Below are 26430 nucleotides of genomic sequence, written 5' to 3'. Positions count from 1 at the left end.
CATTGAGCGGTTGGTATATACATATTATTATTATCATACAAATTATTCCTAAAAATGCTACCAACTTTTTTGACAGTGTGGTATGCTGTCGTGGTAGAGGTCAATGTAACGACAAAACAATAATTTATCAATTTTCACCTTTAAATGATGTGATTAAAAAGAATATTTTAATTCTACTGCAAATCAAACCCATTAGATTGCAACCCTTTCTGGCCACTTTGACAAACCTGTACTACAAACTCTCTCTCTCTCTTCCCTCACACATGGCGAGCTCTCTTTCTCTCATTCCAACCGACCAATATGCCCCAACCATCGCATTCGGCCAGCCGCATCGGCCACATTACGCTACAGGCCGCGCGTTCCGACAGACAGACAGCCAGACCGTGCGCGCGTTCGCTGCTCCTCCCAGGCACCAACACCTTCCTTCCCCAAACGACACCGCCCCTCTTCCTAGGTGCGCGGCCGTGGTCAGGTTGCTGCCGTAGTGGTAGCTGCTGGACAACTTATCCGTTATCCCCGTTGGCGCCATTCGCCCGCTCCGTGGCGGTGAAGTGTAGTGGGTGACGGAGTCAGGGGTGGGAGGGAGGGTGGAATTCGAATTTCGGATCACGATCGAATTCCGTGTGCAGAGTGCAGTGGTGCTGTGCTGTGTGAGAGTATCGCCCAGTCCCAGAGTGAGTGTGCGCGTGATTTCGCCGTGTAGAAGGCCGCGCCAAGATAGCAAGGAAGCCGTAATCGTAATCGCAAAAAAGTAAGTGTAGATCTGTGTGTGTATGTGTGCGCATGTAAAGCAATGTGTGTAATATGTGGGCTGAATATTTGCATGTGGAAGGGAGAAGAGTGGATGGAATCAAATATGAGAACAAACGGTCTGCCAAACGATGTTGCTAACGCGCGTCCATCTCGGCAGCCGAATTGTGTTAAGTGAGGCTTCACAGTTAGGCTTCCACCGTTGCCGTTGGACGCTCTTCGCTTACCCTCCGGTCTGATCGCGTAGTGAACCGAACCTGTGCTAGTGCTGCAATTTCAAGTGCATCAGTCCATCGAGCTGAGAAGCGTCGACAATCAGACGAAGATCGAAAACCGTACGGTATCGGAACGTTCCGAAAGGGCGAAACCCGTTGAACGAGCGCGTTTTGTTTTTAGGTGATCCTCGCGAGCTCAAACCACTCGAATGGAAACGGTTTATGGCTGGGGCTGTTACAAGGGGGGATAAAGGGAGAAAAGCTTCAACAACCCAGCAGCGCCCCGTCCCGATCATCAACCGCGGCACTGGGGATCGTAAAAGAAAACGCATCTTTTTGACCTAGAAAAGTGGGAAATATCCGATCGGAAAAATTGCACTTCAAGGTGAAACGGTGAAAATTCAGAAAATGTAAAAAAAACCTATGTAAACGGACTGGAAAGTGTCCAGAGTGGAGCTGAGCACAACAATGTGACAGTGAACCGGGAACAGCAGTGGGTCAACTGCTGTTTACATGAAGCTTTTTGCCTCGTGATTTGAGTGATAGTGAGTGTGCATGTTTTGTAAATTTCCCATACCGCCAAGCACGATTCCAGCCCTGCTTGACCTTCCACTCCGTTGTGAGCGCAGGAACATTGAAATTTAAAGTAAAAACTGTGAAAGAGAAAATACTTCTGCCAGCGGTGAGGTATTTGGACGTCGAAGGAGGCCATTTTAATTTTTTTCCCCCCTGCTGCCGCCACTATTGCTGCTGCTGGTACCCCCACAGAAAGCCCACCCAGCGCCACCCCGTTTCGGACGCGAAAGGGTGGTCGCTTAGCCTGGTGTGGGGCGTTAGTGGGCCGTGGGTTAGCTTTCGTTTGTTTACTTTCACTTTAGTACAGACGAGCAGAGCAGTGCAAAGCGTGTCTGTGTTTGTGTTGGACGGTGCGCAAAACATATTTTCGTGCCAAACGATCATCATACTCATAGCCGTTTGCGTTGGAGCGTACACTCTTGAAGGGAGAGAGAGAGAGAGAGTGCTGGCGTGCGTGTGTGTGCGAGTGCGAACAAATATCAATAATCCAATCTCAATTTAATCTGTTTCGTTTCACGCCGGTTAATATATTTAAATTGAGCGTCTCACAACGGCGCCGCATTCGAACTGTTGCGATCGAACAGAAACCGCGCCACCCGTCATCGATCAATGCACCCGGCACTGGAGAGGGGTTGTTGCAACGGGACAAGCCCTTAACTAGCGTGTGTTTGTGCGTGTGTGTGTGCTGCTGTATGTTGCATTGCGTGTTTGCTAGATGATGATCTGCTTTTCGAGAGCATCCCGGCTACCCCGGGGTGAAGTATTTTGTTTATTGTTATATTGTGTGCTGTAACCTGAATGGCGGGGTTTGCCGGTGCATAATTCTCACCCCCGATTGCCCCCCCCCCCGCAACAGGGCATCACAATGCGTTGCGTTAACCTGCTGTAGCGAAAAACTCATCCACCGTGCAGCACCGGCGACGGCTGACATAATTGTGGAAAGCAATGCGAAACAAACGACATCCAATGGGCGGCCGAACTTGAAATGGACGCTGCGCTGCTTATATATGTTGCAAAAAACATGAAAGGAACGATTATATAAAGGCTTTTGGTCGCAAAAAATAGAAGAGCTGGGCCTAGCCTAACACGAGGGTAGAGGCTGTGCGCTACCAAAACCAAAACCTTTTTGGCAAACGAGGTTCCTCGCTTGGTGCTACGTTTTTGTTAGGTTAGATTTACGGATTAAATGAAAAAAAAACTGTTCGTCTTGTTAGTTTGCATTAGTGGTGACGTGAGTTTGAAAACTGGATTTTATGTTAGTTTCAGGATAAATAATCTGAGTATGTTGTCCCATAACTATTGCTTTATCTGTTTATTTCTATGACGAACTCATTTTTTCAATGAGCGTTATAAAAACTTGAGTTACTGTAGCATGAAGGCGTCGATTATTGATTCTTTCACATAATGCGTTTTGGTATAAATGGTTTTTTCTACGTATTTTGTATGAAAACCCCGAAAATAATTTAGTTTTGGTGGTTACCTGACAAGTTTTTCTTATAGTTGCTTAAAACAGAGTCAGCAAATAAATGAAGAATTCAATTGATTTACAGTCGCTGTCACCAAATTTTGGCTCGAGGGCATCAATGTTTGACTCTAACGCACCTATTTTTGTCTGTTAGTCTTCATTTTTTTTTACTCTTGTAGGAATCATGATATTTATACATGATATTTGAGCAGTTTTATGACAATTGTAATTTTATAGCACATAAATAATACAAAAACTGCGAAAATTAAATGTTTTTAGAGAAAAAAAATAATGAAAATTTAGACATTCTAAAGCCATTGTTTACACCTCAAAACACATGCCAAATTTTTTCACTCCATTAAAACTTCCAAAATTGGCATAAGAATTGTTATACATTAAATTCTACCTATGAAATTATTAGCTATTTAACCTAATTTCAATAATTTCGGAACCCACAGTTTGAATTTTTGTAAACAGAGCGATTGATTCACAGACAAAACTTGATGCCTTAGAGGCAAACATTGTGACATGCTGTCAAACATTAGTTCATTCGAGACAAAAATAGGTGAGTAAGAGTCAAAAATTAGCTGCAACGACTGTACTGGGCCGAAGTTACCTTCTACTTAATGGCATTGTTTACCTGTTTTTATGTACTGAAATTAAAGAAAAAATATCTAAACAAGAAATACACTATTTCGATTTGTTTGCTCTAAAATGATTGAAGGTTAATTGTCCCTAAAAACAGACAACAATGTGTCAGAGTGTTAGTGTTACCTTAATTAGTGATTCGTTTTTTTTTTAAATTTATTCTGCTCATTTGTTTTTTGTTTCACCAACCAGAAGCTCTGCTTTTTTTTCTTTTGCTTTTAACACATTTTAAATAGAAGAATAGTTTGAAGCACAGTTTAATTATAGCAACCCAGTTGCAAATTGAGTGCCCCACTTATTTTCCGACTGTCTGATTCAGCTTCCGCCTCAGCAGCATGGGCGGTCGAAAATTGGATCTTTTTATTAGGTTGGTTGTATGATTGTTAATTTGAGGGGTTTTTTTCTTTGTGAGTCTTTTTTTTGTTGACCTTCGAAACGTTGAATGCGTAGCTTGATTTATGATGGTTTATTGTATTTGTTGTCCATTCTTTTTTGCCAAATCTACCTAAATAAAGCCACAAATCGATGGATTTCTTTCGCATCGGTTGAATTGCGCTAGAGCTTCTATAACAGTTCATCAAAATTTCAATACAATGGCAAAAAAAGAAGAAAAAAATAACACCCAAGACGTAGTAAATTGACCGAAAGCAAGACAGAGCGAACGACCGGAACGATACGCGTCGCCAGCCGGAAGTGCACAATTTACGATAAGATGCACAAACCAGCCCAGCATCACAGTAAACAGTAAAGAAAACATTACGCTTCCCCAGTAAAAGCGAAGCAAAGCAAAAAAACACGGTCATAATCCACGAGACGACGAACGCGAGATCACCCAGCGCCAGCTTGTTTACGTTCCATTGTGATGCTGCGCTTATCGCTTGCGCAAAACACATACTTCAAATGCGCAAAATAACATATCGCGTTCGCGTTCAAGGCATAGGCGCATAGTGCCAACAGTGACCAACCAAAACCAAAACACTGTACAAACACACACACACACACATGCGTTGAAGTTCCGGTCCGATTCCTTCCACCGATTGGGGCGTGTCGCCATGTTAGTGAATGGGAGGCCACTTTTATGATTTTATGAGGCGAAACCCAGTGCCGATATGACTCATCGTATCATCGTGTGTGTGTGTGTTGGTGAAAAACGCTTGGTGAAACACTCCGGAGGACATTCAATGTGCATTTTTTGTAAATTCAATGCACCCTCGCATCCACCCAATCTCTGTCCCAGTCCAGCAGCATCTCTGCCGGAAGTGCTCGCTCGTCGTTTTCCTTTCTAGGTTGTGTTGTGCACCATCCCCGATGGTGCCTTTCTCTTTGCCCGTTCCCTCCCACTGATTGGGCCAGTAATTGGGGCTTTGGGGAATGGTGAGCAGCACCAGCTAACCCGATTGTTCACGGTTTGAATCCGGGCCGGGAATTATATCCACCAGAAGACGAACCGCACGGCGTCGCTACCTTTTTCCCGCACGGTGCGCACACAACTTCTTTCAAGCTGATCGTTGGTTTTGCTTTATTCCAGATATGGCATCGACCCGATAGAAAAAAAGGAACACCCTGTGTGTGTGCATGTTCGAGAGAGAAAGAGGGAGAGACAGATTACGGAGCAACGCTGTAAATTGGATTATTTGTTTTACGTCGCTACAGTGACTTCCCGAGACCGGCACCCGAAGAACGTCCCGAAGAAAGTGTTAGGTAAGGTCAATGTCAGAGTGCTAACACACCCGCCGGAATAGAAGCGCGTCATCTAAGCGCGTCGGTAGCCCGTTTGATCGTTCTGTAATACGGGAAGCAAGGGGGAAGTCAAGACAAGATTTAGGTCATGATTAGGCGGAAACTTTCCCTTTTAATCGGTTCACTGATTTCTTTGTGTGTGTGTGTGTGTGTGAGTGTGCTGTTGCCGCACGATCATCATTAGAGATCGAAGGGTAGCATTGGGCCAGTACAAAGGGTATCTTGCTGACCGACTGGAGGTCAAGGAACTTTAGTGTGTCAACCATTGGGAGTGATGGGCTGCTTAATGAGAAATGGGAATGACCTTTTGAGTTTTGTTTTCTCTTAATCGATCGTCGGCCGCACGCCTAATTACTCAAGCATTCTTGATAACGTTTTCAACGGAAATTTCACGTTTGGAGAGTGATTGAAATAGAAAAACCAACTTCAAAATTGCCCCGCAGCAAAAACTAGGCACCACTTTCACGATCCTGAACAAAGGCAAAGGCCACCACTTGGCCCAAACTCTCCGGCTCTCTCGACAACGAAGGAACGAAGCGTCTTTTCGAAAGGAAAAGTGATCTCTTGTGATCTCCTCCGCGCCACAGAAGAACCTAAACAATTGCCTAACATCCAAACCAGACAAAACAGATGTTTGGAAAAGCCCACCCCACTTGGTGCTGTGCCAAGTGAAAGTGTCTGGAGTGTCTGAATAACAAAAACAACAACAACAATTCAATCCTATCCGCCTTCTCGGGTAGCTTCAGACGACGCGTTGAGATTGCGTCAATCAAGTTCCTGTGAGGCGCCGTTCCTCCCGCAGTGCCCGGGATAGAGCAAGGTCGTTAATTTTCGGTTCCGCTAATCCCGGATGCGTTTACTTTCCAATTTTCAGGACCTATTGTCATTTCGCGGATCAGCGGCCGGGCACGCGCTAACGAGGCGGATCCGATCGGTATGATAAGCAGGGGGAGGGGGCTAGTTGAGATTCTTCGCTGATGTGATTTCACTTTCTAGAGGATTCGAAGCAGATTTCGATCGGAAAGCCGATATTGGAAGAGGTGTGAAGTTATGAGCTATTTGTATGAAGGCACAATCTAACGATGAGTGTTATGATTTTAATAGCCACAGAAAGCGCCGACTGCAGTAAAGGCTCGACGTGAGGTAATTTCCGTCTTGATCGTCCATTGGAGGCAAAATCTTGACAATTCATTTACGTGGCACAAATAAGTCTAGATAACCTTCATGTTCAGGCCGACCTGTGACCCGGTAGGTCGTAACGTGAAGAAAATAGTCTTCTTAACAAATGGTGCCTTATCAGCTTTAGCCATAAGCTGTCTAACCGCTTAAACCAGCTAAATATCGCTGTCAAGTAAGAATGTATACTCAGAATTTAAGGGTTGTATGTATACTCCTCCAGATATCATATAATGTTGATTTTTCAAATGAAAATTTGATATTTTGTAACCTTGCAGTTCTACGGCAAACCTAGTAGAAAGAGCGGGAATCGAAGATCAACAAAAGTATTGAACATAAATCCATTATTCAGACCCTTCAAAAGCCAAACAGACTAGTTTAAAGCTAGCTAGGCTTAATTTGATCGCGAAAACATTGTATTCTATGTAATGAACTGCAAAAAACCGCTTTGAAAGGATCTTCAATATCAATTGAAACACATTTAGACTTCATTGTATTATCACAGCTCTCAAAGTTCTCAGTTGTAGACCTACGAGGGGATTTAAATTCGAGGTACGCTGATATCTACAAAACATGTATAACTTGAGTAACTATAAACTGATATTACTACCATGCTGTAATGTTAGAACCAAGGACTGTTTACAATCTTTTTGAATTTCTCCTTTTTGAGATATCTGCACATCTGATTTAGTAAATCACACAACTCCCATCAACGCGTTACCTGTTGTTATGATTGTCCAATTTTTGGACTCCTCCAACCATTGTCAGCAACATAAAGTATCCATTAATACCTTAAAAGGGTCAAGGAACCAGTGCCCAAGGTTGATCAATGCTTTGTTTAGCGTTAACACGAGATCATTTCCCCCATTCTTGTACAACAAACGCGGTCCCTACAAGCCGAAGAAGCTATTCTGAGCAAACCAGTAACCATGGCAACCATCTTAGGCGTCATAGCGCGCAGGCGCGTGTGTACAGATCGCTAATCGGTTCCGCACGCTTGTCAACCGCCAAGCGTCGTTGGCGTAATCGCTTGCCAGGGAACCTTGCGCGAACCTTGCGCAGTAAAAAGGTTCGCTCCTCAAGGGAGCAGAGCGCTCCATTGTGCCAGTAGAAAATAGCATAATTTCCCTCCCCCCCCCAAACGTTGACGTGCCATCGGGAATGCAGTTTGTGTCGCGTTGCGTTGTTCAATCACCTTCCAAAGTCGGAGCAGACCACTCAAGCAGTCAGGCCTGGGCAAGCTGCAACCGTTGCAAGAGGAGTTGGGGGAGGGACGAGTGTACTGCAGCTCCCGAAGTAATCGGTGGTGGTGCTCGTTTTATTTGTGTTGCCTTCTGCTCGGGACCAAACCAGCCGTTAACGCGACCATCCACCGATATGATAATGGGTGCTTGTGCAATCTTTCAATTCACGCGTGCTCCACGATGTGGTGATGGTCCCGCTCCACACACACACCTGATCGTCTTCGCGATCGCTGGAGGGAGCGATCCGTGACAGAAATATTATTATTGTTTTGTGCGCACCCGTACTTGTGAGTTGATTAAAATAATTGCAGCCGAGCTGTCTCGGTCTCGGTGGGCACACGGGGACGAAGAAAAGGCGCTGCATTAAGTTTAGCCAATGCCGTGGAGTGGAGATGAAAGGAATGTGCTTTAATGCCCTTTGCATCTTTTCTATTGCCGTGCGCCCGTGGAAATAAGAGAATGTAAAAATTGAAAAAAAGGTAAAGCTGAAAAGAAATTGTTTTCCTCCAAAGATTTACGGCGTTGGCATTAAACTTGACATGTCTCGTGCTCGTGGCAGCTTACGTGTGTGCGGGGGAATGTAACGAATTTTTAAGACGTCATTTTCACCCCACCCAATGCCGACTAGGTCAACAAAGCCCGAACACAACCGACAGCCGGCTGGACAGGCATCGGCAGAGTGTGTCACCCATCCAGCGGCACAGCGTTTCGGCGACAGGCAAATTTCACCCTCTACCAGAACCATCCAAATCCTCCCCGCGGGTGGGTGGGTGGGGACGATGGAAGAAAAAGTAAAACCACTCTTACCGCATCCATTATTCATGCATTTCTCTTTTTGCATGCACGCACCGCACACGAGGGACGGCGAGAAGTATGGCGGCGTGAAAGTACACGGTTGGTTGGCGTCGATACCAGCACACGAAGGAAGCAGGCAGACACACACACACACGCAAAATGAGGATCCCCTAAATGCCTTACGAGCATGATGAGACTTACGTGAGGTCTTCCTTCGCTGTTGATGATGATCCATCGATTTTGATGGTTGTGCTTTGCGCCTTCCTTCCTTTTGACATCCTCCGAAATCATATATCCGGGGGAGAAAGACCGTGGTAGTGCTGCGGAGAGTTGAAACATTAAATTCGCATCATTAAGCAGACAACAGCAAGCAAGCGGTCCAAAAAGCCCCGCAGGCCTGAGATGTGACCCACATTTCCGCAATCGAAACTGATCGACGGACAGACGGACACGCCAAATCGTTGGGCCTGGTGTGTGTGTGTGTGTCCGAAACGCAGCACATAAAAACGGGTTTTCTTTCATCACACCCGTCAGGGGTCTGTCGGAGGAAGAAACACAGCAAATGGCAAAGTTTGCTAAAGACCCGGTTTACCAGCCAAACGGAGGCCTGTTTTTTTGTGCTGCTGATGATGCATCTTCCATGCAACGAAGATTTGCTTGGGTTTGATTGCGAGATCCCAACACACAGAGCTTTGTCCGGCTTATCCAAGTAGCGTGCTCTGGTGAGATACAGCCTTTGTTGCAAAGTTCCATTTCTTTGTTGTGTCCGGTGCTCCAATCGCGAGATCTCCAACATGAGAAAACACATTTTTCCAACGTCCAACCCAGATCAGACAATGCGGGAACAATGCGCTACAACATGTTCTCTAGCGATCATGCTCCCATCTGATGCTTTATCGCTTCGCACCGGGAGCACGTCCGCGACTCGGACAGATCGCTGGACCGACGACCTAATTGCAAGTGTGCAAAATGCCACACACGCGAGCGTATGACACAGTTTAATTTATCGATGCAATCACAACCGTCACCAACCACCGGTGGCCAGTGATGTTATGCAAGACGTAGGACGTACGAACCGGCGGCAAAAAGCGACGATCGCAACCCGTTTGCGCTGCCATCGTTCCTGGGTTCAGCTATTTAGCTATCTCCAACCTAGAATGGAGATCTCGAGTGGAGAAAAATGTAGGTTACAGCTGGTGGAAAACTCTCCAGCACTGGTCCAGGTGGTCGTGATCGAGGTGTACAGGAACTATGCGTGATGAATTGCGATCACTTCCCGTAGAAAACTCCCCGTTACAAACAGGAAATGATGGTAGTGTCCGTAGAAGGGCATCGCAACAGAGGGCCAGCGGGACATGAATATTTATCAAAACATAATGTCACTTTTCATCTCCGCGGGCTCTCCCGATGTTGGATTATCAAAGCCTATGTGCGTTACGTCAAACCTTGGGATTGTAAATAACTCCACAGCACAGATTACAGACTGTGCCCGTGTGCCCTTGGTAAGGCATAGCGTTAGGGCGTGTGTTGATATTGTGATGAATCATCAACAAGAAGTCTATAGTATCAGGCACGCTTCCCCGCTTATACTTACTTTCTTTGTAGCCCTAGTAGGAATGCAGGATGTTAGCGCGGTACAGATGTTGTTTGCCAATGATCTTTCCGTATTTATGACCCGCTAGAAGCTCAGCGTATTAAGAACTCAAGGCTTTGTTGACGGGCTGAGGCCTCGAAACTGATAAGGTTGCATGTTTGTTTAGATATTGATTTGTCACGGGCGTTGGGGCGTTGCGCGAGATTATTAAAATGCTCCACACAATATATTATGGCTCCGATGAGGCACTCATTGTACAAAGGGTTATATATCAAGTCGTGCTGTCTTTGTACTGCTGGTGGGTGTGTGTGTGTGTGTGTGTGTGTGTGTGTGTGTATGTGTGTGTGTTTGCAAAGAAAGCAATTCTAGAGAGCGTACGGTTGCGTGTTTGTGTGTACTTCTTCCCCACCGACTAGTCTATAATTGCGCTAAACCCACTCTGCAAATTACCACAACGTCCTTGGCGTCGATCGGTCGACGACTGCGAAGCCGTGCAGTCCAGCTTCAGAGTGTTATTAAGAAGTCAGAATTGAAAGTGGAGCTTAACGAGTGTGTGTATGTGTGTGTGAGTGTCTAAATGAATGTTTCTCTTACAGCTGCAACAAAGAGCGAACCAGCAACAAGATGAGCCAATATTACTTCCCGATCGTGTTCATAGTACTGCTTGAGATACTGCGCCTGGCACAGTGTAAGTAATCCCAAAGTAGATCTTTGATGGATTGTATTGATCATGTGCTATCCTCTACTTCCCTCTCTCTCTCTCTCTCTCTCTATATAGCACATCCGTTTCTGTTCAACTCGGGTAATCACCGCCCGCCGGTAGAATGGAAGACGCCGGAGGATAACTGGACGGCGGAGGCAGCACCGCGCAGCATCTATCCGCTGCTGCAGAATCAGAACAACAAGCACCAGCTACCACCACGGTACGCGGTAATCGAGAGCGACGAGGACGAGCAGCTGTTGAGGCGTGCGCACGAGGCGAAAGAGAATGCAACCGCCCGGACGCTGTTCTACTCCCCCAAGGAGGAGTCGCATCTACCGCCCCTGCTCACCAAAACGATCAAGTACTTCAATCTGCAGCAGGTTGCGTTCGAGCTGGAAACGAGCGTCATGTCGCAGGTCTCCTGCACCGCGTGTAAGGCGGGCGCTGGACTGTTGCAGCATTACATACGCACCGGGAAAAGCAAGGAAGAGATCATCAAAATGATTTACCAGTACTGTGTGCAGCTGAAGATCCAGTCGGCACGAGTCTGCGAAGGAGTGAGCCAGCTGTTCGGGGTGGAGGTGATCTACGTGCTGAAGCGCATCACGATCGGGCCGGACGAGATCTGTAGCTTCATCATCGGGGACGCTTGCGGAGACATTTACAACCCGTACCACGAGTGGGAGGTTGAGTTCCCGCCCGTCCCGAAGCCGGACCCACGGGAGCTGGGTCTGCCGAAGGAAGCGGCCCCCGTTTTCAAGGTGCTGCATCTGTCCGATACGCACTTCGATCCGTACTATGCGGAGGGTTCGAACGCGGACTGCAATGAGCCGCTGTGCTGTCGGCTGACGAATGGACGACCGACTACACCGAATGGTGCGGCTGGCAAGTGGGGTGACTATCGAAAGTGTGACACGCCGAAGCGAACTGTTGATCACATGCTGAACCACATCGCTGATACGCACTCGGACATTGATTTCATCATCTGGACGGGTGATCTGCCACCGCACGACGTGTGGAATCAGACCAAGGAGGAGAATTTGAAGGTGCTGAAGGAGACGGTGACGCAGATGACGGAGAAGTTCCCGGGTATACCGATATTCCCGGCGTTGGGTAATCATGAGAGTGCCCCGGTGAACAGCTTCCCGCCACCGTACGTACAGCAGGTGGACAGTTCGATCGCGTGGCTGTACGATGAGCTGGATGTGCAGTGGCGGCGTTGGTTGCCGGCAAGCGTCTCGCACACGGTAAGGCGCGGTGCTTTCTACTCGGTGCTTGTGCGTCCTGGGTATCGAATCATCTCGCTCAACATGAACTACTGCAACAACAAGAACTGGTGGCTGCTGCTTAACTCGACCGATCCCGCTACCGAGCTGCAGTGGTTCATCTACGAGCTGCAGAGTGCGGAGTTTGCGGGTGAAAAGGTGCACGTGATTGGACACATTCCCCCGGGGCATTCCGATTGTCTGAAGGTGTGGAGCAGGAATTACTACAAAATTGTGTCCCGCTTCGAGAGCACCATTACGGCACAGTTCTTTGGCCACACGCACTTCGACGAGTTTGAGGTGTTTTACGATCCGCACGATTTGAGCCGGGCGACCAGCATCGCGTACATTGGACCATCGGTGACGCCGTACAATGATCTGAATCCGGGCTATCGGATCTACTACATCGATGGAGATCACGATGAAACTACACGGGTAAGTGTGATGCGAGAATGACGGGAAGGATCTTATTTTGAACAACTCTGTTCTGATCTTGCAGCTAGTCGTAGATCATGAATCGTGGATCATGAACCTGAAGGAGGCTAATCTCTACGATTACCCCATCTGGTACAAGCTGTACTCGACACGGGCAGCGTACGGCATGAAGGGTCTGCGACCCGCCGACTGGGATCAACTAATCAACAACATGACTGACAGTAAGGAGCTGTTCGATCTGTACTACAAGTGAGTAATGATTTCTGGTTATTCCTCGTGCGTTCTCTAAACTTACTCTTCTTTCCACCGACCGCACTACAGACACTACTGGAAGGCCTCGCCAGTGAAGCCGGAATGTGATTATGAGTGCCGCAAGCGCATCCTGTGCGACGCGAAGAGTGGACGATCGCACGATCGCAAGTACTTCTGCGAGGAGGTGGAGGCGAAAATCGACGAAAGCAACAAGGGCTGGAAGGATTGGCTCTTTAGCTCGATTAGCTCTTCGTACGTACTCTACAAGAAACTGTTCTAGCTTGCCTTGTCCCATCCATTAATGTGCTGCTCGCTTGCCCAAATACGCCTTTGCGGATGACACCCAGAGTTCGCACGCATTACACTGACGCACACATCATATCGCACACTGTACAGCCATTCCGTGCGTGTTGATGGTGTCCCAAAGGGGTGTCGCCGGGTTTTACTTAGCTAACATCTGCCTCATGCTACTCTTACCCATTTTGTCCTACTTTTTAACGCTCTAGTCTTTCGGAGGTTTGTTCGGCTGGGTGGTGTTTGTTGGTTCGCAAATCTGTTATTTCTGTCGCTTTTTCCTTTCACGCTTTCGCAGCAGCAGCAGCAGCGGCAGCAGTAACACTGTTTCGAACGGTAACCATGACACGTTCGCACATCAACATGAACAGGAGGTGGCGGAAGCGTACGAACGCAATAGACGGCTGCCTAGCGTGCAGCTGGCTGCTGGGTGAAGAGGGACGAGCAAAGGGTTTGTGGTGTTTAATATGTCGACATTAATCTTCTAGAGCCGGTGAAATTTACCCAATGTGTTTAGTTGTAACCTTAATCCAGCAGAGCTATGATCTATAGTTATGGCTGACGTCATAGAATATGTGTATGTTTACGTGTATGTACTCCCCTTCAAGGGATGTAAATAAAATAAGTTTTATGCAGCATTTTAAATGAGATAATTTACACAATTCCCAAGCAGTAAGTGGGCTGGTTTGGGGCACAACTGGTGGTGGTGGTTTCGGCACAACTGGTTTGAGAGAAACTTACACAACGGAAGTCACGATCAAATGTAATTTAATCAACTCTTATGCACTGTTTTGATTTTAGCGTATGCATTAAATCAGTGGACTGATTTTATAGGACACTGAAGGAGCCGACATCACTGCCAACCATTCAATTTAATGTCCACTTGTCCACAATGTCAAGAATATCTCCACCTATACTGATACTCTATACTGATTGCTCCAGTCACTGTTTACGATTAATTGAGCTAATCAATTGATTCTTTCTCCCACTTTTAGTCCTTGAGATTGAACCACAGCAATGTATAATGTCGAGAACTATGTTTCATTCTCTAAATTTGAAGTATAATTATTAATTTTAAGATTGGCCTATTTCATCCTTTTTTCTTAAATTGATAGTCTTTACATTCTAAGAAGAGTTAGCGCAATTACCAATGAAAATCCATCCAAGTCCATCTGTTCAATGCATACGTTACGACCTGGAAGAGAGGAGTTGAATCTCCAACTTTGTACCATTTGCTCTACAAACTTCGCAACCCAACCCTATTCCCCACTCGCTGCCATTTATTTGCCTTCCCTCCCAACAGCATCTCCTACGCGATTCACGGGATAACGAAAATATTCTGGCGAAAACGATGACCATCCGGGGGATGATGTCGCAGTGATCCATGTATTAAAATCCTCCCGGCGAGGATTGCATCTGATTGTGGGGATGCCACCCAAACAACAACAACAAACGCGTGGATTGGTTGGAGAATTGTTTCGTGATACGTACCACCTCCGGAGTAAAGAGAGAGAGGGAATTAGTGAGTGAAAAATGCAAACAACAATCAAACGGTAGGTTTGTGATAAACACGACGAATTCAATTACAACTATTAGTGTTACAGCGGTACAATCGAATTGTACGCCTTCGTCTAGCGAACGAGAGAAAAAAACGGAGATCGAGAGGGATATTGTGAAGCACCGGGCGATTGAATCGTACTGAATCGGGGAACCGCTCTCCGGTCGTTGAAACAGCAGACTTTCTATTATATTTTTTTCAAACTAGGAAAAACACAGGTACTACTCGACTGTTAGGCAGAGCGCGTTTTGCGCATAAACCGTAACATAATCAATAGGAGATACTACGAAGTTCATCCGCGTCATGGTAGACATTAGACGTAAAGAAGACGTCCCCCGTTTCAGTCTGTAAATAGGAGTTAATAAAATCTCACCAAAATAAATTATTTCATATTATAAAAAAACACATTTTTCTTCTTGTCGTTCACTGTGTAGTTGTCTATACAAATAGAGAAACTTCTCTTGTCTAACTGAGTGTCTTGACTGCTCTTATCGAAGTTGCGTCGTTGTCATTTTTACACTTCAATTAGCGCATCTTAATCTCTCCTCCATTCGATCGAACCCTCAGCTATCAATAGTATCTTATCGAAAACTAGTTTTAATTTGTTTAGTTAATCCCACCCGCTTCCTGATTGACCTGCATCACAATTGCTGCACTATATAAAACGCCACGCACTACACCAATCCTTCCAGTAGCAGTGAAGTGAACCATGGGAACTCCAAACCCATTCTGGATTGTGTGTGTAGCCCTTGCTGGGGCACTCTCTTTAGTGGCATGTTTAGATCTTACCGTACCAACGTCCCGCGATTGGTGGGAAAAGGCTGCCTTCTATCAAATCTATCCCCGATCGTTCATGGACAGTGATGGGGATGGTGTGGGCGATCTTAACGGAATTGCTTCGAAGCTGCCGTACCTGAAGTCGATCGGAGTGAAGGCGTTCTGGATGTCACCGATCTACAAATCACCGATGGTCGATTTTGGCTATGATATTTCTGACTTTCGGGACATTCACGAGGAGTTTGGAACGATGGCTGACTTTGAGCGGTTGGTGGAGCAGGCGCACGGGCTCGGCCTGAAGGTGATCATGGACTTTGTGCCGAACCATTCGAGCAATCTGCACGAGTGGTTCGTAAAGTCGGAACAGCGAGAGCCGGGCTATGAGGACTATTACGTGTGGCATGATGGGAAGGTTAATCCGGCGGGCGGTAGGAACTTACCACCAAACAATTGGGTATGTAGCAGTAGCTTGAGGATAGCGAGTGATGATCACACAGATGATGGATGATACTATCTGATATGTGTTACAGATTCAAGCCTTCCGTGGCAGTGCATGGCAGTGGAGTGATCAGCGGCAACAGTACTACCTACACCAGTTCACCGTCGAGCAACCGGACTTAAACTACCGAAATCCGACGGTCGTTCAGGAGATGAAAGATGTGCTGCTGTTCTGGCTGGGCAAGGGCGTGGACGGGTTCAGGATCGATGCCGTGCCGACGCTGTACGAAGATACGCAGCTGCGCGACGAGCCAGTGAGCGGGCTGACGGATGATCCCGAAGATACCAACTACCTGCGACACATCTACACGCAGGATCTGCCAGAAACGGTCGAGATGGTGTACGAATGGCGGGAACTGATCGATGCATTCCAGGCAGAGCATGGCGGCGAGACGCGCGTCATCATGACGGAGGCCTACTCAACGCTAGATGTGATCAAGACGTATTACGCGAGCAGTACAGGACGGTTGGGATCCCATATGCCGTTCAACTTTCGACTCATTACCGAAGTGGACAAGCAATCGACGGCTGCGGACTACGTGAAGGTGGTCAAGGATTGGATGAGCATACTGCCTGCCGGACAGGTGCCAAACTGGGTGGTAAGTCTTTGCGGATGCTAACCGCTGCAGAACAATCTCCTACTTAAGCTTCCCACGGTCTCACGGGTTACAGATGGGCAATCATGATCGTCCACGCGTTGCCACGCGTCTCGGGGAGGAACGAATTGACGCACTGAACATGGTGCTGCTGTCCCTCTCCGGCGCAAGTGTCACATACCAAGGGGAAGAGATTGGCATGACCGATGTGTACATCTCCTGGGAGGACACCGTCGATCCGGCGGCCTGCAATGCAGGCAAAGACCTATACGCGGAAAAGTCACGCGATCCGTGCCGCACACCGTTCCAGTGGGATGATACGGCAATGGCTGGGTTTACTACCGGCTCCAAAACCTGGCTACCCGTCGGCGACCGGTACAGGGAAGTGAACGTGCAGGCGCAACTTGCGGCCGAAAAAAGTCACCTCAAAGTGTACCAATCGATGATGGAATTGCGCAAGACGAAAACTTACCAGCTCGGTACGGTGAAAGCAGTTGCGCTCGGCGATTCCGTGCTGGCGGTTGTGCGAGAGCTGACCAATTTCGGCACCTACATTACCCTAGCCAACTTTGGCAGTCAGATCGAGGTGATCAGTGGCATTACGCTGGCCGATGCGCTTCCTGGCAAGCTGTACTTTGAGGTCGTTAGTGTCAATTCGCATAACATTCGAGGGTGAGTTTTCAGCATGGCAAAGGAATTATAGTTTGTTTATTAAAATAATTCTCCTTATTTGTAGAGGTTCGATGGCAACGAAGGACATTGTTTTGCTGCCGAATGAAGCGTTTGTACTGAAGGCCCAAATTGGACCGGTGGAGCGAGTGTATTCATCGATCTGTGATAGTTGGCTTCAATAAATAAATTGAATTCTTAAGACAACAACAAATACAGTATTTTTTGTAATAAAAAAAAACCTTTTGCAGCTCATATTTTGCATACATATGTAACGACTAAAACGATAAATATTCAAAACTATTTTATAGCAACGGTTTATAGCACGGAATTCTAGTCCAAGCTGTACGAAAACTATCGTACGATTTTCTATTGTTACTCTTGAGATAAGTTAAAATAGCTACAATATGCACATAATATGATGATTATAAATTGTGTGTCAATTAAAATAAGCATAAATATACTTACGAGAAAATCAAAAGAAACTCTCGCTGAAGTTGAGCCGTTAAATTTGAATTCAGAATGCCGGATTATGATTTTCAAATTCATTATTGAAGCACACCACCACTGACCGGATCGGAACGATAGCTCCGTTGTATAATGACATTATTCGAGCAGAACAAGAACAACAAAATAAAATAATCATGATTTCGGACATGATTTTACACACAAAAATATGAGAAAAAAATCTTGCATTTTTCATAATAAGTAAAAATGTCTTTAACCACAACTTGTTATAAAAATGATAAAAATATTGTACGTACCCGGATCCACATCAGTCAAAGCCGCTCCCATCCGAATCCAACATGGCCGCCCGGCCTGTCACCGTCAACCGACCTGACAGCGGCAACGGTGACGCCATTTTTCTGGTGCTTTTTTCCGTGTGTGGACGAAAACGTATGTCTGTCCGTTGGATTTTGTGCCCGTTCTCGTTGAAATAAGTGATCCACCGCGCGTAGTGCAGTCGGTGGCGATAGAGCAACACCACTAGCACGGAAAGCTGCACGAAAAAGATCGATTACTCCGACCACTGGGCCCAGTTTCCGGTGTTGCAAAAGAGGCCCTCCCGGTGAATGCCGACTGAGAAAGCAGCAAGCGCGTGCCCGTCAGTCGTTCCCTCCCGATTTCGGTAGCCGCCTTCCCGAGAAAGCACGCGCGCGCGTGTGTGTGAGTTTGTTTGTGTGTGTGCGTAGAGTTGTGAAAGTGTTGTAAAGGGAGCGTGCTTCGCCCTCTCCGTGAGAAGTTTTTCCTGCACCAAGCCAGTGAAGAAAAAAGTGTCATTTAAAGCGTATTTTACGGTGCTCGAGAAAGAAGCGTAAAAGCAAGTGAAAATGTCACAGCGAGCGAAGCGTTCCGGTGCGTCGACGCCGGTCCCGGTGCAGGCCAGCACCCCGGTGCAGCAGAGTGGGAGCGGTGCGACGGGTGCGTCGGCAGCGCACCACCACCACAGCGCCCGCCCGGCCAGCCCGCTCAGCCCGACGCGCCACTCGCGGCTGCAGGAGAAGGCCGACCTCCAGAACCTGAACGACCGGCTGGCATGCTACATCGACCGGGTGCGCTACCTGGAGCAGGAGAACTCGCGCCTCACGATGGAGGTGCGCACCTCGCAGGACACGACCACCCGCGAGGTGTCCAACATCAAGTCGATGTACGAGCACGAGCTGTCCGATGCCCGCAAGCTGCTCGACGATACGTCGCGCGAAAAGGCCCGGCTCGAGATCGACGGCAAGCGCATTCTCGAGGAAAACGACGAGCTAAAGAAGCGGTAAGCAGGGAAACGAAAGGGGAGGATGCATCTTGCGCGGTTGGTAGGATTGTCCCCCTCCCCCGTGGGGGGGCAGTGTCGAGAGCTGCTCGAATCTTATCGGCGGCAAGCGAGCAGTTGTCTCCCGCCGAGCGTGTGCATTTACTCGAGCAGAACCGTCGAAGCAGGCAGGCCAAAGGAAAACAAGGGCGAACGTGTGTGTGTGGGATTAGATGGGTGACGTCATCGTTTTATGTAGATCATCGATGGGATTCTATTTCTGACTGTACCCGCCATCATGCTTTCGTGAAACGGTACAGGCAGGCAGAGGGGGCAGGGTGATTTGTTTACCCTGCCGAGCGCACCCTGCTCAATGGGTTTACCTTTTTAATGCTTTCGAAATTCATTTAAGGTGGACAAATGCTACCAGCCGGTAACGAGATTGTGCGTGCCTGTGGTTTGCTTGCTGAAAGTGTCCCCATGACGACCGTGGTTGGATTGTAAACACCATTACGTCATGCTGTGTATGAAGTCATCTCGGTCACTGGTGGTCTCGAAGCACAACAGCACATGGATTCTGACGTCGTTCAAGGCTTCGGTTTTAAAGGCGTTGGGGCGAGAAGGTTGTTCCGCGGCGTTGTAAGCGGCAATCAAACAACAGTGACGTAATTCGGAGGCGAGATAGAGAGAGAGAGAGAGAAAGAGCGAGAGCGCGAAGGACTGACTGGATATCTAAAATTTAAGATGACATCAGTCTCCAAATTCTCCCCCCGGGGATCGGGGGAAAGAAAAAAGCCGGTTGTTTGACAAGTGTGAAATGTGCAGCCTTCACTAAATCGATTGGTGGTCCGATCGTAGCGGGAGGGACATACGGCCGGATGGAGTAAAAACGGCGTGAAACATATTTGTCATTTCGCGTATGCGGGCGTATGGCGGTTGTCAGCAATTAAAGCTGCCACTCGGGCAATAATAATCTCTCGAGAGCCATTTCGTAGAATCAGGCGCGGGGTGGCTCGCTCATAAAATGCCTATGTGGGGTGGCACGTCCGCTCAGTTAAAGTACACCGCTTTGATAAAGTGGTGGATAAGACGCATAACCTTGGTCACGCACTGCTGTAACAACGTTAGAAAAACATGTGATTTATGCGTTGTGTGGAAGTATTTTATTTACATAAAAGTCTTCTTTAGAACACGTATTTGATGATAAAAATGCTTGTACATTCTTGTATAATTAAAAAAAAGATCTGTTTTCACGTTCAAGACCGAAGGAAGAGCTCACAATTAACTTCCAAAGTAGCTAGACAGAGAAGAGGGATTTTATGATTTCCGCTTTTGTTTACTTACTCCCGTTCTTCTCTGTTTGGTTATTGTTTCAAGAGAGAGGGAGAGAGAAGGAAGAGTGCGAGCGTCTCGTTTAGAAGCTGTGTGATCCATTCACCCCGCTAGTAGGCACTGAAGTTCCCACATCTTTCAATTTAAATGCATTTGCTGTGGTGATCTTCTCCATTATAAACAACAACCGCAAGCAAAACACCGCAAGCACCGAAAGACTGAGGGTGAAGGAAACATGAAAAATATAAAATGCGTAAAGGGACGTGCAAACACACACGCATACGCACACAAGTTCAGTTGTGCTTGAAAGTTTTTTAGGCATTTTACGGCAAACACGCATGGTTCCGTCGCATTTCGATGGAAAATCAAATATTGACTATTAATGTAAATCTCCAGGCCGCGCTCTCCTACTCACTGCTCGGGTGTGCGCATTCAATCCCATGCGCTCGTGCGACGTCGATCTCTGACACCCAACCCGTCCCTTCGCGCCTCTTTGATTGCTCGCTGTGAGTTAATGTACGCGCGTAGAGAAGAAGAAAAATGCGGAAAAAAGGCGTTCGAGGGAAAGCGGTCGTCCATGACTGTGGACGGCGCGTCCTCCCCTGCGCCAGGCGTGCGTACGCGTGCGTGTGTGTGTGAGTGCGCGGGCGCAAAACGCGCGCATGACATCATCCTCCTCCGTACGATCAAAGCTCTCTGCTCGTTCGGAGGGCGAACGTCGAAGGGAGAAAAAAAGGCAAAAAGAAAATAAACGATTAACCCACGTAAGGGTCATGTAGGGGAAGATGACCGCGAGGGAAAGCGTTTAGGGAAATGCATTTTTCACATTGGGTGGTGGGAAGTTTGGGTAAGGGAAGCGATGCAACGCGCTGCTCGATTGTCAGTGTATTGGTGAGGGCTGCGTGGTGACGCCAAGCCGCACCACGCGAGGGTATCGCGTAGGAGTTCCGCCTTGCGCTTGCCCCCGTATTGGAGAAGCCTGCGCCGCGTACTCGGAACTTGTTTTGGATTGACTTTTGAACTTATGATTTTTAATTTTTAATTTTTGATTGAATTTCGCTCATTACAGTAATCGAACGGAACGAAGGGCAGAATTGCTTCGTCGAGTGCGCTGGATAATGCGTTTCCTTTTGATAAGAGGGCAAAATTCAAGAAACTGTTTCGTTTACACGTCGAAAACTATATGAAGAAATCAAGCAAGAAGCACCGAAAAGAAACGGAAAAGAAAGTAGATGGAAACGCATCTTGTATAATTTGTTTGTTATCCCACTTTGTCGTTGGACGCTCTCTCTGATTTCACTCCCGGTTTCAAAGGGGGTCGTTGTCACCCCACACCGGGCGCATAAAGACCTCCCCTTAAACCAATAGGGAGTGAAGCTTCGGGGGAGAGCAATATTAATAATATGCAAGCGTTAGCGAAAGCGTATAGTACAGAAAATGGAAATAAACGCCCAAAAATCACGCACACAACCATGCTGCCGTGCTGTGCGGCGAGATGCTGCTGATGAAAACTAACCGGCTATATTTAGTCATAGGAGGCTGCCCGGGTAGCCCCGGGGACTCATCAATGTGCGTTTAAGCCAAAACTATGCTCATCATCTTGCCCCGTTATCTTTTTGTAGCCGGCACACATGTCTCGCTTTAAGCCAAACGCCGCGCCAAGTATAAAAACGCACACCAATGACCATGCTGGTGGTGCGTTACGCTATGATGATACAAACCACGTGTGCTTGATGGAGTTTGGTGGAGCAAACAAATTCCTCTTCTTGCTCTCTCTCTCTCTCTCTCTCTCTCTCTCTCTCTCTCTCTCTCTCTCTGTTGCTCTCCCTTTCCTGGTTTTACTCTACAACCTCAAGAGGAATGTACGACGATTGGATCGCGCGCGCTAAGAGCAGTCTCTCGCTATAAAACCTTATTCATAATCTCGCCCTTTTCGACTTGTTGGCGGGAGCGCTTCTAACCTACTGCATGAGTAATGGAAATTCCACGACAATTCCACGGACGTGCTGCTGGTGGAAGAACGTAGTGAAAGAGAAGAATGTTGAACGTGTTTTGAATGCGAAACCGTTTTGCTTGTAAAGAAAATGGCTCCATCCATTGAAGGGAGGAAGAGGCCGTTGCCGGGCTAAAGAAGGAATAATTGGTTCATCGAAGGTGTTCCTAAATGGATGGTTTATTACAACATAGTGCCTGAAAAGGTGTGTTGAAAATGTATGTACACAATGCTTTTACGTCAAATCTGTGTCGAACCACTACTTTGTCCGTTTGTTTATTCGAATTTGATGTGGTTATTCGATCACGATCACTCCCCAGCACGAATTTGGCACTGAAATGCAATAGTTTATGAAACGAGAACCAAACGGATACATTATTATTTGTATGTTGGATCTGTTTTCAAGAAATTGACTCAATATCAAGTCAACAAAATCGAATGAAAGACAGAACAATGACAGTTAAGTAAATATAGGCTCTCGCTATTCTGACGTTTTGATACCAGCTTGTAGTTGCATACATACTAATGTTTTATGTTACTTTTTGCCTTCTTTTCATCACTATTCCCATCCACTACGGGTTTACAGTTTGGAGCGTAAGACGAAGGAAGCGGCCGACGCCGATCGGAACGCACGTGCCCAGGAAGCGCGCGCCAACGAGCTGTCGACCAAGTACCATTCGCTCGTGTCGGAACACAAGAAGGCGAAGGACGACCAGAAGGAGCTGGAGAAGGAGCTGGCCAAGCTGCGCAAGCAGCTGGATGCGCTGCGCAAGAACCTCGAGGACGAGACGCTGACGCGCGTCGAGCTGGAGAACTCGGTGCAGACGCTGCGCGAGGAGCTGACGTTCAAGGATCAGGTGCACCAGCAGGAGATCACCGAGACGAAGACGCGCCGGCAGGTGGAGATCAGCGAAATCGATGGCATGCTGTCGGAGCAGTACGAGGCGAAGCTGCAGCAGACGCTGCAGGATCTGCGCGACCAGTACGATATGCAGCTGCGCGTCAACCGCGAGGAAATTTCCGATCTGTACGAGGTCAGTGCGCCTAGAAAAGACTCCTCTGTAAAACATTGTTTTATTAACAAAAAATGTATGATGTATTGTTTTGTTCTGTTTGCAGGCTCGTCTTCGCGATCTGGAGCAGCAGATGAACCACGAGCGGTTGCGCCACGCCGACGAGAAGGCCAAGATGATGGAGGAGGTCGAGCGCCTGCGGAAGGAAATCTCGATGCAGCTGCAGGAGTACCAGGACCTGATGGACATCAAGATTTCGCTCGACATGGAGATTGCCGCGTACGACAAGCTGCTCAGCTCGGAGGAGGACCGGCTGAAGATAACGCCCGGCAGCCAGACGTCCATCTTCTCGCAGTCGAGCATGTCGGGCAGCCTGTCGCGCAGCGGGGTGGTGCGCCGCACGCCCAGCCGTGCCGCGGCCAAGCGCAAGCGCACGGTGCTGGAGGAGTCGGACGAGCGCAGCGTGTCGGACTACTCCGTCACCTCGTCCGCTAAGGGCGACGTCGAGATCGTGGAGGTCGACCCGGAGGGCAAGTACGTGAAGCTGCACAACAAATCCGGCAAGGTAAGTGTGAAGATGGTTTTGAGTGTCAAATTCTGCTCCATTTTGCTAATGAAACATGGTTTGTTTGTTTCCCCCGTTCCCGTAGGAAGTACAAATCGGTGGATGGACCGTGCTGCGGAAGGTGGGCAGCAACGAAACCGTGTTCAAATTCCACCGCTCGCTGAAGATGGACGGTGGCGCCTTTGTGACCGTTTGGTCGTCCGATCTGGGCAAGGATCACGAGCCGCCGACGACGATCGTGATGAAGGGGCAGAAGTGGTTCGCCGGTGACAACATGACTACGCATCTGCTGAATGCCGAAGGGGAGGTAAAAACACGATTCAAAGGGGTTTTAGTTGGAAGAAGAGAAGAGGTTTTAAATGCATTTTTATATTGCAGGAGGTAGCCGCCTCGGAGCGTGTGAAGCGAATGGTTTCGACTGCCGCCTCGCGCCACCGTGAATACCTCGGAAGCTACGGAGAGGAGCTTCACCATCAACAGGTGAGTGAAATACATCATTTGATGAGTCTTTTCATCTTTTCAGTGACGTTACGTTTAGTGTTGGGTTTCATTAATCTTTCGTTCAGATTCATTCATATCTTCAGTGATGAGTGATCCGAATAGTTCCATGAATCTCTAAAGACACTAGTTACACGTTACACTACGTTACGTTTCGTTACGTCTCATTACGCTGTGATGTTTGTCTAACCTGTTACTGTATTATTTTCCTTTTTCCAGGGTGAACCCCGGGGCGACGAGAAGTGCCGTATCATGTAATAGCACGCACGCACGGATCAACCAATCAACACAATATGGAAGCCACATGGAGCGTGCGCGTGTGGTGGAGTTAATATATAATTTTATCTCTTTAAACACTACACATATTTGTTCTGCCGCCGAACCTTCGCCCTTCTTCGGCCCGCGATGACGGCGACCTGGGAAAGGGAAGCGGGAGAAGCGGTGGCGGCGTATGTTGTAAGCGAATAATTTAAAAATTATCGCCCACAGCGGGGTAAAGCTGTGCGCACAATTGACATCCACAAAAACCAGAAAAGAACTCTATGATAGATAGGTATGTGTTTTGTTGTTTGCGTTCTTCAAAAACAAACGCAGGAAATCCGTAGTAAGCACAGAACTAGAAACGACGGAAACGCGTTGAGTCGTTTGTCTTGCATTTTTTTCCCTCTTATTTTATATTACACGTGTGAATACACACACGCAGCACTTTCTAACACACACTTCTTTCGGAAAAGGTAATACTATAAAATTTAGTACATCTTGTTCCCGTACGTGGACAGCAAGCAAGGAGGAGTAAGAAGTAATGCGTGACACGCGCGTCTGCGCTACAGAAAATTCAACTGTAAAAAAAATAATAATATTGAACAGAATTACTACTTACAGTTGTAATAATGTGCAAAATAACCTAAACAACATCACTGTGTTTTGGTTGTTTGTCCTTTTTCGTTCTAATTGTAACACGAGCGTAACTTTACAAATAAAATCAGTAACAACACCACCAGAGATAGAGAGAGAGAGAGAGAAAGATTATCTGTCAATCCAATCACAACTAACATTGGTTCCAAAGACCAAACAGCTCTAACCTGCCTGCCCGCTGGCCTGCGTGGCAAACAATCGGAGGAGGTGGAGCACTTTAAACTAAACTAAAAAAAAGAAACTAAAACACACAGTAAATGAGAGGCCTTTTTGTTGCGAAAAAAAAATCTAAATAACACAAACACACACAAAAAACAATTAACATTAACTTAGTAGTGCATAGAGCGATAGAGAGAGAGAGAGAAAGAGAGGGAAATTAAAAGGCGTAAAGCACGCAAATACGCGTACTCTACCATAAAGGAGAAAAATGAACTAATAAGAGCGTACTTTCACAACGATTGTTTTTTTTTATTTTATTTGTACGCTAAAATTCTTTAACATTACTTTAGCGAAAGATAAAAGAATCCCTTTTTCGTGTGTACGTGACGTCAGTTTGGTTTCGCCATTAATCAGCAGGGGGAGATGTGTGTGTGGGTCAGGTGCACATTTAGCTTGAACTCTAACACAATGCCACAAGAGATACAGTTTTTAATCAATCTAATCAAGGCAGCAGGGATCAGGCGATTGTTTATATATCTGATTACGTTACAGTACAGCTGCCCCCCCTGCAGTAGCTCTGGAGATAACGAATTAATTTACTTCCATTTTGAAATTGCATTTGAAGAACGGATCGGAAGATTATTGCCATTATTGTCCATTTTCTTGTAACAGCAACACAACAGGAGGAGGAGAATTACAAGGTTAAGGGTTTTACTGCTGCACTTTTGCTTCCCGATACTGTCCTGAGAGAACCGAGCCAACTGTGTGTGTGGTGTGCGTATGTTCGAGTAGCCGAGGAAAGCCATTGTAGCCATCTTCCAGACAGTTTGAAAGCGCCCGAAAAGAAGGATAATGAATTCGCTATTCAACAAACGAACAAAAGCAAGCAGGCGAGCGAAATGGGAATTTGTAATAAATACATTCAGATAGTTTTCAGTGTCTGAAGTGTGAGAGCGACAAA

General features: G+C 47.1%; 3 protein-coding genes across 13 annotated transcripts; all 3 read left to right on the top strand.

Annotated features, from left to right (window-relative positions):
- Positions 1-334: 334 nt before the first annotated feature.
- Positions 335-15115, top strand: LOC120900452 (sphingomyelin phosphodiesterase). 11 transcript variants are annotated; one of them, XR_005739200.1, is made up of 8 exons: positions 335-751; positions 5183-5355; positions 10800-10891; positions 10982-12606; positions 12671-12855; positions 12928-13110; positions 14456-14674; positions 14749-15115. XR_005739200.1 is itself a non-coding variant. In XM_040307459.1 (7 exons), exons 3-7 carry the CDS (start codon positions 10828-10830, stop codon positions 14505-14507), a joined length of 2109 nt encoding a protein of 702 aa, XP_040163393.1. In that variant the 5' UTR covers positions 335-751; positions 5183-5355; positions 10800-10827; the 3' UTR covers positions 14508-15113. The 11 variants fall into 11 exon arrangements, 7 of the variants coding, with proteins under 7 accessions (XP_040163393.1, XP_040163392.1, XP_040163391.1 ...); XR_005739203.1 differs by lacking the exons at positions 14456-14674; positions 14749-15115 and adding an exon at positions 13463-13573 and having other exon boundaries at positions 12928-13374; XR_005739201.1 differs by lacking the exons at positions 14456-14674; positions 14749-15115 and adding an exon at positions 13460-13573 and having other exon boundaries at positions 12928-13374.
- Positions 15116-15385: 270 nt separating this feature from the next.
- LOC120900453 (maltase A1-like) lies at positions 15386-17464 on the top strand. The gene is made up of 4 exons (XM_040307461.1): positions 15386-15941; positions 16018-16584; positions 16658-17253; positions 17318-17464. Exons 1-4 carry the CDS (start codon positions 15420-15422, stop codon positions 17433-17435), a joined length of 1803 nt encoding a protein of 600 aa, XP_040163395.1. The 5' UTR covers positions 15386-15419; the 3' UTR covers positions 17436-17464.
- A 638-nt stretch (positions 17465-18102) lies between these two features.
- On the top strand, positions 18103-26426 carry LOC120900199 (lamin Dm0). Its single transcript, XM_040306887.1, has 6 exons — positions 18103-19015; positions 22906-23353; positions 23439-23897; positions 23983-24204; positions 24276-24377; positions 24615-26426. Exons 1-6 carry the CDS (start codon positions 18582-18584, stop codon positions 24651-24653), a joined length of 1704 nt encoding a protein of 567 aa, XP_040162821.1. The 5' UTR covers positions 18103-18581; the 3' UTR covers positions 24654-26426.
- Positions 26427-26430: the final 4 nt, after the last annotated feature.

The sequence above is a fragment of the Anopheles arabiensis genome, chromosome 3 (assembly GCF_016920715.1).
Source record: "Anopheles arabiensis isolate DONGOLA chromosome 3, AaraD3, whole genome shotgun sequence".
NCBI classification, from domain to species: Eukaryota; Metazoa; Arthropoda; class Insecta; order Diptera; family Culicidae; genus Anopheles; species Anopheles arabiensis.
Note: the sequence above shows the minus strand (reverse complement) of the source record. Positions and strands in the feature narration are given on the sequence as shown.